Here is a 19,725-nt window from a genome sequence, read left to right as displayed (position 1 = left end):
ATGGGTTCGGGGAGAGGGAGGTGGGTGACAACGGCGGCGGTGGTTGTCCTTTTGTGGGTGGCGTCTGAGGGAGCGAAGTACTACAGTGAAGATGAAGAAGCAGACAGGATCGTTGCACTCCCGGGGCAGCCCAAGGTTTCATTTCAGCAGTTTTCTGGGTATGTTACAGTGAATAAAAATGCAGGGAGAGCTCTCTTCTACTGGCTTACGGAGGCTGTTCATGAACCGCTTCTCAAACCTCTCGTCGTCTGGCTCAATGGAGGTTTACCATCTCTATCCTCTCTCTCTCTCTCTCTCGACTCTCTGGGTTGCTCTCTTTAATCTCGAATCTCTCATCTCTTCGAGCTTTTCTCAGTGATGAGTGTTTACACATGAAAATGGTGTTAAAACACACAGCTTTTCTTTCTTTCAAACCCAAGTCTGGTCCCCTGATTACAAGGTGGACAAATAAACGGTCAGGATCATCCTGCAGAGGCTTAGGTGGGCATAAATGGGCAATCAATACTCTAGAGCCAACTCCTTGGATGTGTCACATCCATCATTATTATCCAACGGATATGATTTCTTCATCACTGGGACCACTTAAGGTGGTGGACTACGATTATGGATAGTCACGAGGGAGCACTGCATTAACCACGTAGGATTATGCTTAATTATGTCATTTATTTTTTCCTGTTAGGTCCGGGCTGCTCGTCGGTGGCTTATGGTGCCTCGGAGGAGATCGGACCGTTCCGGCTCAACAAGACCGGGTCCGAGCTGCATATGAACAAATACTCCTGGAACCTGGCCGCTAACATTCTCTTCCTCGAAACGCCGGCCGGAGTCGGGTTTTCTTATACAAACCGGACGGCCGACCTCCACGACACTGGTGATCGTCGAACCGGTAATTAACCCTTTTATTGAACTAATCGTTCACTTAATTAAGCTGCATTTGCTGATAAGATGGGGTTTATTGGTTCAGCGGAGGATTCATTACAGTTCCTGATCCGATGGATGGAGCGGTTCACGCGGTATAAGGAGAGAGAAATCTATCTGGCCGGAGAGAGCTATGCAGGCCACTATGTACCACAATTAGCAAGAGAAATAAAAGCATACAATGCCAAAGCTAAGCATCCAATTAATCTCAAGGGATTAATGGTAAATCTCTCATTATCTTTTTTTTTTCAATTTTCTTTTTCGCCGGTAGAAAATTACTATAAAAATAAGTTACTCTAGCTTGGTTCTGTCACTACGTAAAAATCGATCGATAATTTGCATTTTACCTGATTACTACTAATTTTTGCGTGTTTTTTTTATAAATTAAGTTATAATAATATTCAAGCATTTTAAATTGATTGTGAAATGCTAGCCAAAAAAATTTTAAATATCACTTCGTAAAAACCGATCGATAATTTGCATTTTACTCGATTGTCTGTTTACTATTTTTTACGTGTTTTTTTAAAATTAAGTTATAATAATATTCAAGCATTTTAAATTGTTTGTGAAATGCTTGCCTAAAAAATTTTAAATATCACTACGTAAAAACCGATCGATAATTTGCATTTTACTCGATTGCCTGTTTACTATTTTTTCCGTGTTTTTTTAAATTAAGTTATAATAATATTCAAGCATTTTAAATTTTTTGTGAAATACTAGCTTAAAAAATTTAAAATATCACTACGTAAAAATCGATCGATAATTTGCATTTACTCGATTGCCAATTTACTATTTTTTGCGTGTTTTTTTAAAATTAAGTTATAATAATATTGCTAGCATAAAAAATTTAAAATATCACTACGTAAAAACCGATCGATAATTTGCATTGCCCATTTACTATTTTTTTTTAAAATTAAGTTATAATAATATTGCTAGCCTAAAATTTTTTAAATAAAATGATGTAATTTTCACTTATTTTAAGAATCATATTTGTAGGTTGGTAATGCGGTAACGGATACATACCATGACAACCTTGGCACCGTGACATATTGGTGGAGCCATGCGATGATATCAGATAGAACATATAACACCCTCATTCACACGTGCAAATTTCATGGGGAGAAAGAGTCAAATTCGTGTGAACAACACTATACCTACGCCTTGGATCAAGAATTGGGTAAGATTGATCAGTACAACATTTATGCTCCACCTTGCAACAACTCCGACGGTGCAACCATCACTCAGAGGAGTCTCCGGTGGCCGCTCCGACCCAAAAATATGGTAACCACACACTAAAATACTTACTCTTAACGAACTTTTGAGACAAGAGAGGCGAGAGATTCACCGAAGAGGTCGATCAGATTGAGTGGTGAATGCATTGTGCTCAAGGGAAATTTGACCTCAACGGTGTGCACCCATCAGTGGAGCTTCCACTTTCATCTTGAATTGTGACCTTTCATGGACTATGAACTCCTCTCTTTTCTTTTTCATCCTTTCAGGAGTTTCAGCAGCTATCAGGGTATGATCCTTGTACAGAAAAATATGCAGAGATATACTACAATAGGGTGGATGTGCAAAGGGCACTCCATGCAAACACCACCAAAATTCCTTATAGATGGACTGCTTGCAGGTGAGGTAAAGCTTTCTCTTATATATTTAAATGCTGTTCAACGTTCCTTTTAGTAGAGGACCATTTGTGCCATTATTGAAAAACAAAATGTCAGATTTTTTTTGTTCTTTGACAAACTTTTGAACATTTTCAGTTTATTTTTTTCCCAGTAGAGTAATAAGAAACTCATTTTTCTATCCTGAAATTGGGTAAACACTGGTACAAATGGTAGAAAATTTTGATCAAATCTAAAATTTTCTATTTTTTACTTTGTCTCATGATTTTATATTGAATACAAACATGCCCTGTAAATAACTACTTATCTGAACACACATAGTTATGTAAATATTGCTGCTTGTTTCTCACAAGGTTTAGGCCATGTACAGTGAAACCTTAAACAGAAACTGGAATGATTCAGAAGCTTCAGTTCTTCCCGTTTACAAGGAGTTGATCAGTGCTGGATTGAGGATTTGGGTTTTCAGGTTAGGAGTGAGTTTCTTTCTTTAATCTCTTAAAAACTTTTGCTACTGCAATCTTTGCCATTCTTATTATTCAACTGAGAAAGAAGAATGCATGGGGAACAGTGGTGATGTTGATTCAGTTGTCCCGGTGACAGCCACCAGATTTTCACTGGCACGCCTCAGATTGCCAACAAAAATTCCATGGTATCCATGGTATGTCAATAAACAGGTAAAAATCTATATATTTTCTCTCCTTTTCCTATAAATTTTTTTCTCTTTAATCATGTTGTCTTCTTTTATGTTAAAAACTTTTACTTATAATTCTTTCTTCTTATTGTTTTTCAAAGGTGGGAGGTTGGACAGAGGTTTATGAAGGCCTGACCTTTGCAACAGTAAGAGGGGCAGGCCATGAGGTACCCTTGTTCAAGCCTAGGGCAGCCCTTCAGCTGTTCAGATCATTTTTAAGCGGAAAGCCCTTGCCAAGGTCTTGAAGCTAAATGATCAACACAAAGAACAGAAAGAGTGTAGGAAAGGCAAAGAGGATGGATCATTTTCATTGTAACTCTAATTGAAGGAACAAGCAATTGGCCGATAATGAACTTTGATTGTCATGGGTATTTTTTTTTTTCTTAATGCTTCTACGAAGTCCTCAGACAGGAGGAGAGAATTCTGGAATGGAAATCACAAAAATGTTTTAAAAGAAGAGAACACTTGATCTGTCAAATGATAAAGGCAGAGAAGTTCAGCTCGGTGAAAAAAAACTAGTTTCACCATATTTTCAATTGTGACTTTGTTTGCTGTCTACATGTTGTTACACTGGAAAAAAAAAACAAAAAATACAACAGTTGTGGCATAGATTTCGTCAATGGGACCATCCCATCAGTTTTATCAAAATTGAAAGCGGGAGAGGAAGGCTTCTTCCCCAGTTGCCACAACCTAAGGCGAGGGGCCATCTATTGTTCTTTGCCTGTTATAGTTCTTACCCTTTCACCAGAAAACTTCTTCAAGGGAACACCAAATACCTGATCTATGAGGTGTACTCAAACGGTTGTGGTGGTTGGGGCTCTTCGTCGACAGACATTGCTGAAGCAGACCCTTGCTGTGCGGTTGTCGACCCAACTGCTGCAGGTGAGGCCATGGAGGAAGGTGCATCAGTAAGAGCTACAACCTCAGGTTCATTTGGTCTCAGATCTCTTAAGAGAATAAATCCAGATGGTGCAGATTTCACGGGAACGTATCTGCTTTCTTCCAGAAACTTGATGAACTTCTCCTGTGCAGGAACCACCCTGGCTGGATTGGTCAGAATTTCAAAAGATGGCTCCTCCGCTTTCTTCTCAGATGTGCTATCTACCTGAAAACATCATAAAGTTATGTCATATGATGCATGTAATATTGGTGGAGTAGGGGCAATCCGTCCCTACTTATGACCGGAAGTATCTTTTAGATGCCTAATCAAGCACATAGGGACATGTTTAGAGGCTCCTCCAGCTGACGAACAGTTGTAGGTAATTTTCTTTTTGCAGCGTTCAGAATTTTCAGAAGCCTGTAAACAGCCACTACGATGGATTGCACCCTTCAAGTCACCTCCAAGTCCACCTTACTACACGCAATACAAATAGAAGAGAGAGAGAGAGAGAAAGAGAGGGGGCACAACTCACTTGCATTGAGTCACCATCTTTATCCTTTGCACCACTCACTTGCATCGAGTCACCATCCTTCGCAGCAGATTTGGCACCCTTACCTGAATAGCCGCCCATTGATGCCTCTTCACTTAATGTTTTTTCAGTACCAGCCTTCTGTGTAAGCTCTTTATGAGCCCTGGCTTTGGCTTTTGCAGACGTGGACAGAACAGCACTTGGAAGCTTTACTACCGAGGTAGTGGTGGGTGGTGTAGTAGGACGTGGGTACTCAAACAGTGATGGTTTGGCATGTGACAGGAACTCAAACCTTGGTACTTTGAGATCATAATTGAGACCAATAAAAGCAGTCGGAGAGAAAGCCAGGCTTACAAAGTAGATAAGTGGATACCAATACCAAAATTGGCTAAAAACGGCAAGCCCTACAACTGCAGTGATTTTATCATGCTTTGTTTTGGAGAGAAGTCTGATGGTGACATTCCTCCCACCGGCATCAAGAATACCAGATGCCAGAATTGCCCCCATCTTACTCATAGTATCTTCATGCTTATCTAGAACTATTTTTTCCAATTGGCGCCTACACAAAAACAATCAAAGCGAACCAATATTATTCTAAGTCAGATAAGAAAGAGAAAAGCATAAACTACTAAACAAATATGTAGTAGCAGTACCTAAATGATCCCACACGGGGATCACAAGTTTCGTTTGTTTGGACCATAACCATGGCCATGGCAATGAGTGCTCCCTGACGGACAAAGTCAACTACATCTGAGGTAAGGGGCTCCAGCAAGGAAATGGCCTCACTTAAGCCAGTTCCTGCACAAGAAATGCCTACTGCAAGGGCAGCACCATACCGAACGTGGGGGTTGTAAGACTCCGACAGCAGTGAAACTATTCTTGGAGTCTGTAATTTAAACAGAATGCATTGCAAGATAAGCATTAGTTCAAATTAAAAAACGCTCCTAATGGCCCCAAAAATGTTACATGATGAAGGAAATTTCGAATTGAAATGTGAAAAAACTAAAATTATGACCTCTATGCACTATCATGCATTTCTTCAAATTCTAACAAAACCAGGAGAACAATATCCGATTAACTATGTCAGTCAAAAAGCCATGAACTGGTTTTATTGTGCCAAATGAAACAAAAATAACTTCCTGAAATTTATGCGTAGGGGTGCAATGAAACATAAAACACGCACCTGCTCAGGTTCAGAGTAGAGAACAAATCCAAGAGCCAGAACTGCAGTTCTTCTTACATCATCACTCACATCTGACACTGCAAAATGCAGCAGCTGGCGGATTGCTTTATTATTAGCCGTTCCCCTATATGCTAATGCCAGAGCATACATACCACCATAACGTAATATTGGATCCTGATCACGAGTCATTTGCTCAATTAATGTGTCAGCTTCTTCTTCCCTTCCATAAACAGTGAGAGCAATTCCTAATGCTAGTCCTCTGTGACAATTTATGATACAAGAACATCAGATCTATTGCAAAAAAAATTTAAGAATCTAAAATTTGCTGTAATACTAATCTCAATGTAAGTACTGCTATTCTCAGGAAATCTTTTGTTAACCTAAAAAATGTATTAAAAATAAAAAAAGGACAGAGAGCAGTCTTTCTGATAACAGAAAATTATGGTGATCTTCCTACAACCTGTTAATATCAAATAAACAGTCCACATATCAAGAAAAAGGCCCATGCACATAAAGGGACAAAGCATGTCTTTTGCAAAAAGGACTGGCTAAACTCCAAGCTTTTCTAACTCTTAACTTGAAATTGGACAATCTTCTAAGAAGGGAGAGTAAGTGTTACAACAAACAAAGATTCCTTGCCTAAAAAAGGCCTAATTTTAGTCAAACAATAAAAAAAAAAAAAAAAACTTCAAAAACAAATACTACCTTATTATCTTCTCATGCTGTGTGTCATGCGCATAAGCAAGCATCTCACTGGCCTTTTCACTTGCGGTTCCAACCATGAGTAGACCCATACTGATTCCAGCAGCCTCTCCAGCAACAGCACTATCTGTGTAGAGGACATTCTTGATGTCCTCATATACTTCCTCATCAGCTGTCCCTAGAGCAGCCAAACCAAGACCTAAGCATGCTCCATGCTGAATAACCTGTGAATTGAAGACACAAAACATTAGATGCATTTAGTTTTTGTACAAACATAACAGGAGGAAGAAAGGAAGGAAAACCAGAAGTACCTCAACACTTGTATTGCGGAGACTGTCACGAAGAAACTGTTTGATGCCTTCACCATGGTTTGCATGTATCAGACCAAGAGCATAAAGAGCCCCACCTTCAGAATAAGGACTTCCACTACCAGCAGCACCGCTTTGAGGGAGATAAGGAGCCATGAGGGATCTACCCTGCTGAAGATGACCTCTATGAATAACACCTAATCCAGCAGTGGCACTGAATTTAGCCCAGTTGGTAGCCCTGCTCAACCAGTCCTGAAATTCAGCAAAGGTGATCCAGCTGAGAGCTTATAAGAAATCATAGTAGTCATTATTAAGAACATGATTATTTGAGATAGCACATAACAGAGACAGGCTAGACTGGCACCATTTGAGCTTCTAGTTTCAATTTCTTTTTTCTAATTCAGCATAAAAAGCATATCTTCCCTATACAGTGGTTATATCATTGTATCCCATGACAACACAAGTTTGAAATTTAACCCATAATTTTTTTTTTGAAAAAGATGTATTAATAAAGCGAGAGAAATTACAAAATTTGGGGGAGCAAATCCCTTACAACCAGCGATTGTAGGGTAGCTCCCTGCCTGGCAAGCACACACGGAGATTCAAATAAACTTTGCTTTATGTTCAAATATTGTTTTAAATTACTTAAAATGCAATGCAGCACATGGAAATTCTATTTCTATCACCGCATTGAACATTCAAAATCGGGAGAGAGAGAAAGAGAGAGATGCCATCATGGTTACCAGGTTTTCCCTTAAAAACGTATCCACTGTGGTTCCAGCATGCATTATTGCATTGGCATATATTGTTGCACTGTGGCAAACACTGTTTCTCATTTCAACAGACTGCTTTATTGTCTTCAGAATCAGAAGATCCGATCTGCATAGAAGTTTCAGTAATATACTTCGTACCATCAACATATATAAACTATTGAAAACTTCTCACAGAAAAACAGAGAATAATCACCATAATTACCTATTATGGCTGTATAGAAACTGCAATGTCAATTGTATTGATGTCTCTCCGGACAATATTCCCTTGACCTTGGCCAGCCTCTCTAAGTAGAATGCTTCACTGGGATCAATTTCAGGGACATCACCATTAGGTGCATGGGTGTCTTCTGCCATCGGAATATCCTCACCTGTAGCAGCTGCATCTCCATTTTGGGAAGAGTCTGGCCGAGCGCCAGGTTCCATTTCAATTGGAACAGATGTTGGTGCGCGAGGCTTAGGGTCAGGAATTAAGTTTCTAACATTTAATAGAAAAGATTGGTGCTCATTCTCCACAAGATCAAAGGCTATCTGAAAGGCAAGAAGAGCATCATCCTGCAAAAAAGTTAAGAACATGAGTCGTTACCATGGAAAGAGATACATAGAGAGAGAGAGAGAGAGAGAGAGAGAGAGAGAGAGAGAGACCTTATTTGGAGATTGAAGAAGCTTCTCCAATATCGAAGCAACCCCTTCAGGCTCATCCAAGAACATAAGACATTGGCAAATACTAATATAATCAGGAGAAGCTAGTTTTTTATATATATTGACAAGAAGCCGAAGGACCTACAAAGAACCGAACAGTAAAAAGTTAGAAAATTATGTGTAGATACTCAGATACAGTCACTTGTAAACCAGGTCTAGATGAGAAAAATTCAATAAAACAAGCATAATAGACTAGGTTTTAGTGACTTTGTTCCCCACTCAGACCCATTTACATATTACAGTACCAACAAATTTATGAACAAAATAAACTGAAACATCAAACGCTTGAAGGTTGACATATATTCTTCAGACCATCCGTTGCTGCAGTAAGAAAGTTCCTCACAGAGCTATGCTAACGGATTGAACTGATATTTTAAGGCTTGGTGATGGTAATTCACTGATTATTGTTGGCAAAGAAAGTTCCCCTATATCTTTGTTTTAGGGGAATGATGGAAATTTTATTAAAGAACTAAAAATAAAAGATATAACAAGCTAGAAAAAAGGAGTCAGGAACACAGACAACAGCAAGACATAGTACCCTCTCCAACAAGAGAACCAGCCAGGCTATTGGCTGAATGAGGAATGTCATTCCAATAAAAATGAATCCCATTGGCACGGTCCCAGATCTCAGGAAAATTGGCCCATAATCTTCATGGAAGGTCCAAACTCTTCTTGCACTAATTATAACAATGAAAGAATCCTCTTCCAAATCAAGAAGGTCAGCGAAACGCTATGTGAAAATTATCAAATCTTAAAGTAAAGATTTTAATTCAGTTTAGTAGAGTTGATGACCCCAATATAGCTGGATAAGGGAGAAAGATAATCTCAATGCACCCCAAGGAAACTGTGTTTCCACTAGAACTTTCACAGATATAAAGTTACTGCTACCAACAAGAGGGAGAAGACAGCACCAAAGACCAGCCACCTGCCTCCAGTTCCTTCTGATCAAGGCACTTGGATATTCCTTAAACTCATTTAAGTAAAGATGCTCAACAGAGAATCAGTGAGTAATTTTTTCAAAGACTTCCCAAAGAAGCATTGTTGATTTATCTCTTTCATAGAAAACAACAGATCACACAGCCAAGAAGACTTGCCAAAAAATCCTGAAGGGACCAGAAGATGTATTCCATCAGAAGATCTTCAGAGGATGCTCAGAATATAAACTAATTTCAAAACTCCCACAATGTATCCTACATTTCAATGGAAAAGGGAGAATGAAGGAGAAGATGATCAATTCATTCTTCCTCAACTCCAAAATGATTAGAAATCAGTTATTTGACACCCTTGCTCAAGTAGGTCAGCTGTCAAAATCTTGACTGTGGAATCACACGATTGACAAAAAAAATCTTTGGAGAACTCCTAAGGTTTAAGCACGAGAGAGCAGATGAAGAGATGAGGAGGAAAACAAGGAGGAATTATAACTTGGAGGCAACCATGAACTTAACATGTCCTAGTGGTCTCAATATCAAAATCTTCCAAAGTTACCATAAGAAGGCTAGCAGAAGTTGTTTCTTTGGAATGAGTGTAACTGCAGGCATTTTGATGCTAGAAGTAATTATGTGGGGAGGGTCGCTGATTGTGTGTCGGGCCAGATCTCAGCGTGGCTCCTTACAAAGAAGTTTTTCTTCTCCTTTGTTGGTTCATCTATCTGCGATAATTGGAGCATCTTTGCAAAGATGGGGTGTGGAACCAAGATCCCAGCCATGCAGGAATGGACCCCCCCAGAGCATGGTTTCCTAAAGTTAAATTTTGATGGTTCTTCTCTAGGTAATCCTAGAATTGCTGGTTTTGGGGGTGTTACCATGGATTCCTTAGGCAATCAGTGTCTGTCATACATTGGTCTATTAGGCATTGTTGACTCAACAACGACTGAACTCCAAGCTCTTCTCAATGGGCTCCGTGTTTTCATAGACAATTATAGTGGTCCTCTTCACATTGAGGGGGTCTCAAATAGTGGTAATTGGTTGGTGCGAAAATGCATCCTCCCCCCATGGTGCCATTGGGATTCTCTTCGGGAAATTCTTGAAATTGCTTCTCAATTTTCTTGTATTTGGTCTCACATTTCGAAATCTGCTAACTCGGTGGCAGATGTGCTTGCCAAGTCGGGAGCAACCTTTCAATCTCTTGTTGTTAGGGATTTGCTCCTTATTTCTTTGTAATTCTTTTTGTTAATATATACATCATTTTAATAAAAAAAGAAGTTGTTTCTTCTGAAACTAATGTTCCAACTTGACTCGTTAAGAGTTGGAAGTCTTAGAGGGTTCAATCCATGGGAAAGAAACTTTATGTGGGGAATGTCAAAAAGCTACAAACTTTGATCAAGAAAGATGGTGAAAATTCCTCTATATCCAATATCTAAACGCAGATCTAGTCCAGAAATCATACGTATCAACATCAAGGAAAGAATAAGAAGTAAAGAAAGCTTATCAATCAAACGTGACTAATTTCTAAACTCACATAAAGAAAACCCAGTTAAATATAAAGATGTCATATGGGCAAACTTAATCTAGTCAAGAGTTATCCTTTTTTTCTTATTAAAAAATGAGACAAGGTGTCCATAAGGAAGAAAGAAGATACAAAGAGATTCCAAAACTGTTGTATATAACTGGAGAAATTGAAAAAAGAGGAAATAATTAAAGATCAAAATAACCAAGGGAAAGAAGAAATAAAACTCAGTGTCATGCTTTTATTTACAATAAAAAAAAAAATTATTTGATAGAGTTGATAGCACATTTTACAGAGAGAAAGAGAGTATTGAGAAACCATTTAACAAAGTTGTTGGATCTTAGATGATAGGGCTCGGAAAAAAAGGCATATGTGATTAATTGCGGTATCTCTTCAACAAGGTTCTCCATTTTAGTACATGATGCGGCAAAGCAATTCTCTCTAAGGCCTCAAATGGCAGGCATTTAACAAAGCAACCTATCTCAGGTCTCCTCTTCAACATGGTCAATGAAATACTTAATGGGATTTTGGACAAGGCCCATTTTGGCGGCTGGTTTTCTGATTCACATTCAGACTCCTCTCTCAAGACCCCCTTCTTCTTTTCATAGATGATGCTATCTATTTTTGTGATGAATCAACAGACAAGGTGCTCATTTTTTTTTCATGAACATTGAGACTACACGAATATTACACCTCTCTCCCCAGTGAAACTTGAACCAAAACCTCACAGTAGAAACTCTACCCATATGGCCATTGAGCCCAAGGCCCAATCCAAGTGCTCAATGCTAAAGTATCACTTGTGTGTATAAGATGCTATCTGGGCAGCTAGTTACTTGAAGGAAATCACTCTTATTGGTGTCAACGTGACCTGCCTGAGCAGGTTCAGCACATGGCATCTCTTCTATGTCCTTAGTTGCAAGTCCGCAACCTGCCCAACTCTTACCTTGGTCAAATCACTTCCTCTCTTTGGGATCCTGTGACCGAAGATTCAAGAGAAGACTCTCAGCTTGGAAGGGCAAGCCCTTAACACTTGCAGGGTGCCTGACCCACTCAAAATTTACACTAGCTAGCCTCCCCAGCTATTTCATCATTCCTTCACCGTCCAGCTAGAGCTGCGCATTAAAATTGAGTCTTTGGAGGGAAACTTTCTTTAGAAAGGTGCTGCAGACAGATTCAAGAACCATTTTCAGACTGGTTAGGGACTTCCACTACTCAGGTTCACATTACTGATAATGGTGGGGTACGGAACCTCATGTGAAGAAAGTCTCTCTTCAATCATGAAGCAAATCAAGCTGGGCTCCTTATTCGTAGAGCAGACAGTTTCTATTACAGAGGTTCAAGTAATAATAAACTTATTCTGACTGCTCCTAAATCTGGCTTGTTCTCTATTTCTATATGCTATGAGAATATAGTTGACGAGCCCACTGTGATCTCCCCTCTCATCCCTCTACTGCTTGGAAGCTTATTGGCCCCTCCAGAGAAAATTCCCACCTGTGACCAGCTGCAACAAAAACGCATGCAGCCTAATCGCACCTCCTGCAAATTCCACAACAAGGTTGAAAGACCGATTTACAATACTACTTTCCAGTGCCCTTTGGATCTCCAGATATGGAACTTTTTCCTCCATTTTAGATTATGATACTGCTTACCAGCTACACTGTGACAACTCCTTATTAGCAGTTTCTCCTAACCTCTTCCATAAGTGGGGTTGCTGCACTGGCAAATCATGTTTGCGGCTGTCGCCTGGTGCTTGTGGCTCAAGCAAAAAGACTGAACTTTTGTTACTAAATCTAGTTTGATTGGTAGTGTGGTAACAAAAAAAAAAAAGTAATTGTTGTATTGTAGTGGTTCTAGATTAGTGAAAGAATTTGAATAAATTCCTGGTGCTATCATGGGGAATTGGAGAACTATTGTCTCCTTCAGGCAGCACTGCCAAGGAACTTGATGGCCTGCACATCCACAAATTGAACTTCTATGGAAATTCTCAGGAGAATACCAGCTGCTCAGGGTTTGGGGGTGTTTTTCAGAACCACAGTGGCTAAACTCTTCTCTCTTACCGCAAGCATCTTGTGGAGCTGGCTCTACAATAGCGAAAGTCCAGGCACATCCTGATGATCTTAGAATCTACAAAAGGCATTTGAATGCCCTGGTAATGGTTGAAAGGGATTCTAAAGTCGTAATTACTTGGGTAAAGTGGGAGACCACTGATACTTGGAGCTTTGATCAGCAATTCCAACAAAATGGTCAACATGTGACTTCTATAGGAGATTACTTGTTGCAAGTTCTTCAATCAGTGAACTTTGGCAGACCACTCTGTGAAACTGGGGCATTCGCAGACTAACCTTGTAGTTAATCATGTCGCTGATTTTAATTAGCTTCAGTGTGTGTTTCTTAATGTGGTTTTGGCCTTCTTTGTTTCTCTTTCATGCTCAAATAGAATTCCACATTTATTGTTGAAAGGGACTCTCACATTGTTGCTGTTTGGATGGAGAAATTAGCTGAGGTATCATGGAGATTTGAAAACTTGGTGGCTAAAGCAAGAGACATCTCCCAAATTTAGAGGCCTCTTGGTCTTATACCCTTAGATTGGCAAATGTTGTGGTGGATTCGTTGGCCAAAGAGGAAGCACAAACACAACATCTTGTTGTAGGGCAGAGTTGACCCTTTAGTTTTTATTCCTTCTGTCTTGCTATCTTTTGGGGGTTGCTTTCTCTCTTTTATCCCTCTGTTCTTGTTCTCAATAAAATCATCACCATACAAAATAAAAAATAAAATTTTGCCTTTTCAAAATATTAAAAAAAAAATGTAACCAGCGCTCAATGCAAGGAAGAGCATCTCCCCTTACCTCACGCCTGTATTCCCTTCGGTTAACAAAGGAATGGGAAAGGTTAATACAATAGGCAAGAGTTCCATGGACAGTATCACTGCTTGTGATAGCTTCCTCAAGCTTATCCAATCTTCTACACTCGACTGACATCCCCATGGCTTGGTGGTGTTTTCCATCCAAAATACACCTACATCAGCACATGATTAATAAACCACCAGCACCCCATACTAAAGTGAAAACATACCATGTACTAATTAGAGATATAAATATCCAAAAAAAAAAGCAAAGGCAAACGTGCAGAAGTTCAGAGCATACTTGTCCAACATTTTCTCCACAATTGATTCCAGTCTAGGGTCAATATTTCCTGCTTCTTCATTTGACTCAGCAGCTTTTGATTTAAGGCTTGCATATTCATCTATAGCTTTAGCTGCATACCGAAGTGAAGATTTAAAGAAGCTAAAAAATTGGATAAAAATGCAAAAATTACAAGAAACGATGAAAAAAAATTACATGAAATTAAGAAGTGGTTAAAATTTACCCAGAAGTGTATGAACATAATCAGAATCTTCTGAGATGTCAAATAGAGGTCCTGCACCTAATGCGTATGACAAGCTATCGTTAAGTTCCCCAAGGTAGTAAAACACCTGAGCATAGTAAGAGAGATCAGTGTCGGAAAAGGTTGCCATGGTATACAAGAAGTAATCAATACCTAATGGCCCATTCCATTGGGTAGATTTTTGTGCTAATTTTACCCTAAGAATTTCAGAGATAGAGGTGATTTGGAATAAACTCAATCTTGGAACTTGGGGTGCATTTTTCAATTGGATGCCATCTGTTTAAAATGCTCTGTAGCAACATAATAACACCAAAACAACAATAAAAAAAGTAAATTTAGATGCAGGTTGGTGAAGTTCTGAAACTTTCAGGACACCATTTCTTATCATTAATTCAAACATGGATTGATTCAGCCATTTTATTGTGAAAACCATGTTACTGTCATTGTCATCATTAAAGCCTTGCTTGGTACTATATCAAGAAATACAGAAACCTTCCAGACCAGTTTGTTATCAAGAATGGAGCAAATAATGAAATCCTTCTCAAGGTGTTTGAAAGCCATACATTCTTCAAAAAATCCGTTAACAATTGAGATCACCAAAAAAAAAAAAAAAAAAAAAAAAAAACTACTAAAACGTTTGGTAAATGTCTCGGGACAATGTGACAAATTCCAGAAACTTGACAGTAATTCAAAGCACATGGGATTAGTAAAAGTGTAAAAGAATAAACAACTTGATTAAAGAAGAGAAACGACTTTAAGAATTTAGAAGGCCTAGTCAGTGGCAGTACCTTCGATACAAGAAGCGCAGCAAGCTGTCTCTGATCTGACTCTGCATCTTCATATAAACTTTCTCTGAGAAAGAAACAACAAAAAAAAAAAAAAAAAAAAAGAAGAGGAAGAAGAATCAGTCAAAGAACAACATTTTCTGTGCAAAAAAGGGAAAAAAAAAAAACTTAACGCTGATAGACCTTTTAACTGAATATAATAAGAAATTTTCTATCATAAACAACACTATCTTGCTCAAACTAATTAAATAGCTCATGTACAAATAACCAGGTACCGTTCTTTGGTTTTGTGCCCTGACATCAGATCAGATTAAGAAGAAATGGAAATATTTTGGATAACTTTACTTTTATGATTACCAAAATCCCAAAGGAAATGAGTATATGTTCCTCGACACTGGGTAATTGTCTCCTTCTTCCGTAACAGTAACATATATAAAAGGGAAAAAGCTCCTTCCAGACAAGGGGTAACATAGCGGCACCTCCGAAGCTACTATGGATATAGTGGCAGTCATAAGGTGCAACATTGTGACTAACAAACTTGAAAAATGTAATATGAAACCTGCCTAAACGACCTAAGCTACCTTTTTCTTTTTCTTTCTTGAAGACACTAAGACAAAACTATAAATTAGAGTGCATTGTCAATGCTGGTTTCTATCCACACATCAATAGGGCCAACACCGCAGACTCTGGTCTAATCTAAAGTTCAAGGTACCAACTTAATTCCGAAAGTGGAAGATCCGAATCCGCAGATACGTGTAAAGAAGCTGCCAACCAACGGACACGCTTAAAACCCTAATACCCAAAAATCGCATCAAACGCAATTTAACGCAAAAGACAAGCTCCACCCAATTCAAATCGAAATACGACCTAAGAACAAAATAATCGCGACCGGATCAACCCCAGACAAGAATTCAGAAAAAATGATGACTTGAAAGATTAAAAACATGGTACGGGCATACATGACAGTGACGCTGGCGGAGATCTCCGGCCAGAAGTAGTCGACAACCCTGATGAGTTGGGAAAGGGCGTGTAGCTTCAACAGAGGCTCCTTCTCGTTGAGCATAGCCAGCATAGCAGAGGCCGAGCTGACGGTTGTCGCGGAACTAACGGTAGTGGGCAAGGGGGCCTCTGCGATCGCCATATCTGCAATCTGGCTAGGGTTTTGCTTGCTGCGGCTCTGTAATTGCTCCTTCCCCTCCTCGGATCTGTCTTGTCAACGAAGCGAACGCCAGCAACTTCAGAGAGTTTTGTCTTTCTAGTTTCAAGTTTCAACTGGAACGATGATTTTTCATTTTATATTCGTATCCGCCAGCGTAAAACTCTTCACTGTAATTTATATTATATAATAATAATCATCCCTTCTTACAAGAATTTTCTCATAATTTTCTACATTTTTTAATTACAATAGTTTTAGTACCATTTATTTTAAAAACACTCATTTACACCAATTTATAATATATTTATTTTATTCATTTTATTATTTTATAATTTTAAATATTATATTTTTGGAATTAGATTTAGTATTCACAACATTTTAAAATTTAAATTATTAATAAAAAATAATTTTCTCTTTAGTCCCTCATATGTTTTCCAATTTGGTTTTTCTATGGGACCCTTAGAACCTTTAGGACACATAATCATATTGTGCTTAGAAAGGTAAAAAAATAAGAATGATAACATAATTTAGCGACTGGGTCTCATTAGGTCAACTGAGTTTATCACCTTGAAATCAAAATTATTTTTATTATTTTATTTATTTTTAAAATTCAAATAAATAGAGGGAGAGTGATCTCCCATTTATGGTAGAAAAGGAGTGGACAAAGCTAGTTAATCTAGTTTTGACCTATTTCGAAGTTCAACACTAATTTAATCTAAAAAGAAACCAAATCTAATTGAAAACAGTTGGTTCGATCTTGATGAGTAACATTGGCCTTCAATGTCTTATTCACATTTATAAAATCTTGTACATGACTAATACATGATATACAACTAAGGTATGGACCACAATAAATTTATTTCAGTGATACGTTTCAATTTACAAGTTGAGTGTCGGTCCACCTGATTTTGACCCGTTTTCAAGTGTAACACAAAATGTAATCTAAAGAAGGATCAAATCCAACTGAAACTTGTTGGTTCAATCTCGTATTTATAACATTGGCCTTCGATATCTTATTCACACTTGCAAAATCTATAGTCGGGGCACTTCTCCTCATAGTCTTGAATTTCACTCGAGGAAAACCTAAAGGGAAGCCATCATATCTTTGTTTTCAAGAAGATCACCTAAAAACACTACCAATAATATACATAGCTCCGACTAACCTTAATATAGGCAAGTGAAAAACTTTAGACTCGCAAATTGAGAAGACTAAATTCAATTTTAATGATAATCAATCTAAGATTATGTGCGGTGGTAATAATCTTGGTTTGAAATTTTTTCTTAAGCAAAGTAAATATCAACCTTAATATATTTTATTTGTTCAAGAAATACATGATTAAATGCTACTCGAATCTCAACTCTATTGTTACAAAATAGATCCTTAGGGAAATAAACCTAGAAATCAAGTTCATGAAGAAGTGATTTGAGCCAAATAATTCACAAGAAGTTGACCACCATGACAACATATAATGTTGGCTATTGATGAAGAAGTCTAGAGGTGTATCACTATAATAAAAAGTAAGTAAGATAAAATAATATATTAATCACATATAAGCACATTCTCCTAATAAGAAAGAAAAAACAAATAGTTGCCCGAGCTATTTACTTGTACAAATTTGAAAAATGTTTCTTGCCCTTTGAAAGTGTACGTTTTTTTTATCTCAAGCTTTGTTATCTTTCATTTGCAAAAGAAGTTTGAATGCAAAGAATTTACATTAATAGATATTAAATGTGGTAACCGAACTAAGTGTTCAATTCAGAGCCACCAGTGTCAATGAACCAAATAAGCAACAAAGTTTACCAATTTATTCATTAACCCATTTTTAATATGTTCGATTAATAAAGGGTATTATGCAAATCTCAATAATAATTTAAATAAATATAAAAGACCCTTTAGTACTACTATGGAAAACTAGAATTGTATTAGCAATGAATCCCAATGAGATACGTCTTTGTAACGAAGAGATAAAGACAGAGAGAGATCTCTTCACTTTAGGAATCTCAACATTAGAAGAAGAGTGATATATGGCTTGGTTGCATCAAATAATTCAAACTTGGATTTGTTGAGTGCATAGGCTTCAAAGCTAAGGTTATTTGTTTTCCCTCAGTAGTTAGAAAAAGTACATACAACAGGGTATATAGTATAAGGATGGAACGGAATCAACTATTTCGATTACAGTTACTAATTGCAGCATTGTTGACCTACACGGAAACAATAAAATGAAGTTTTTCAATTATAAATTATTATGTGAAACAAATACGAAAATGTCAATGTGGTTTGATCAATTCCTAAGATTAGATAAAGACAAAGAAGAAGAAAATTATTGTTTGACTAGAAAAAAAATGAAATAATTAAAGTAAGCTAAAGGAGAATTTACGAGTTTTTTTCGATATTTAGAATTTTCAATCGTCTCTCTTCGTATATATAGAATTAGTTCAAGTTTGGATCAAACCCCATATGTCTAAGTTATGTTAAAATAAAATTTTGAAGGGTAAGTTTTGAATTTGAATCATTTTAGACAAAGTGGTGCAAGTTCAAGCCTTCTAAGAAGGGGTTTGAGTAAGATTTACATGATTTAAATAATACATTTAAATGTAAAATTTGTCCATACAATGATGGACCATTGAAGTCACACAAACAAAGTAACAAAAGGTAACTGTCAGAGTGTTTACGTCCACTCTTGTAAGCAGTAGCTTTTCGCACCTAATAGATAGGTTTGTTGGGTTGTATTGGCTAGCCGATGTCATGGTATCAGAGTTAGGCACACCACATCCCGAGTTCGAATCCCGTGAGAGGCGGTCAAGAATGGGCGGGTAGCTTTCCGCACCTAACAGATCGGTCTGTTGGGTTGTATTGGCTAGCTACTGTTAGGAACAAGTTAAAATTAACAAAAATAAAGTAAAATTATATTTTATTATATAGTAAACCAAAATTATATTTTATTTTATTTAAATAAAATTTTTAAAATGACAATAATGGATCATTGAAGTTACACAAACAAAGGAATAAGAAATAGTAATTTAAATATAATAAAAATATATTTTATTATGTAATAAACAAAAATATATTAAATCAACAAAACCTTTTGTTAATATAAAATGAAAAATATGTAATAAAATCCTCACATTTCAATCTACTACCAATAATTTAACTTCTAGATCAAGCTTGGAATTTGGTCAAATCGAGGTTGGAACCCTGTACGTCTAAATTTTGTCTAGATAAATTTTCCATAGGACAAATCCAGATCTAGATCTCTTTAAGACTATGGAATATGTTCAAGTGAGTTGGATTTGGACTTTTTACGAGGTGAACTCCTGAAATCGAATATGAAAGAGGGGAGGAAGACGACCCGCATATTAAAAAAATTAATAAAATTTAAATCACTACAAAAACATTAAATTAAATAATAAGTTAATAAATTTGCCCTAAATCTAGTGTCAGGGTATGAGTAATAACTTCCAAAACTGGGAGAAAATGAATAATCTACAATGAATTAGAGGAAGAGAGAAATTCTATTTTCAGGGAAGTTGATAGATTTTTTTTTTTAAATTCATAGATCGAGACTCAACAAATAACTACGATATCGATTTCAATTTCAAATGGATACAAAAAAAAACGTTTAATGAAATGAAAAGCTTCAAAAACCTACA

The 19,725-nt window shown here is 37.3% G+C and overlaps 2 protein-coding genes across 2 annotated transcripts; one reads left to right on the top strand and one right to left on the bottom strand.

Annotated features, from left to right (window-relative positions):
• LOC137951214 (serine carboxypeptidase-like 25) lies at positions 1 to 3,726 on the top strand. Its single transcript, XM_068797799.1, has 8 exons — positions 1 to 262; positions 680 to 883; positions 962 to 1,137; positions 1,912 to 2,196; positions 2,415 to 2,545; positions 2,911 to 3,006; positions 3,109 to 3,214; positions 3,333 to 3,726. Exons 1-8 carry the CDS (start codon positions 1 to 3, stop codon positions 3,474 to 3,476), a joined length of 1,404 nt encoding a protein of 467 aa, XP_068653900.1. The 3' UTR covers positions 3,477 to 3,726.
• On the bottom strand, positions 3,727 to 16,164 carry LOC137952155 (26S proteasome non-ATPase regulatory subunit 1 homolog A-like). The gene is made up of 14 exons (XM_068799225.1): positions 15,878 to 16,164; positions 14,922 to 14,985; positions 14,116 to 14,221; positions 13,893 to 14,004; positions 13,596 to 13,764; positions 8,249 to 8,386; positions 7,809 to 8,158; positions 7,577 to 7,712; positions 6,837 to 7,085; positions 6,529 to 6,749; positions 5,824 to 6,082; positions 5,294 to 5,526; positions 4,644 to 5,199; positions 3,727 to 4,336 (listed from the first exon to the last, which is right to left on the bottom strand). The coding sequence occupies exons 1-14, from the start codon at positions 16,057 to 16,059 to the stop codon at positions 4,013 to 4,015; spliced, it is 3,099 nt and encodes a 1,032-aa protein (XP_068655326.1). The 5' UTR covers positions 16,060 to 16,164; the 3' UTR covers positions 3,727 to 4,012.
• Positions 16,165 to 19,725: the final 3,561 nt, after the last annotated feature.

The sequence above is a fragment of the Aristolochia californica genome, unplaced genomic scaffold (genome assembly GCF_029961685.1).
Source record: "Aristolochia californica isolate CCGP_79_NKW_82.1479 unplaced genomic scaffold, dmAriCali1.0.hap1 SCAF_15, whole genome shotgun sequence".
Lineage (NCBI taxonomy): Eukaryota > Viridiplantae > Streptophyta > Magnoliopsida > Piperales > Aristolochiaceae > Aristolochia > Aristolochia californica.
Note: the sequence above shows the minus strand (reverse complement) of the source record. Positions and strands in the feature narration are given on the sequence as shown.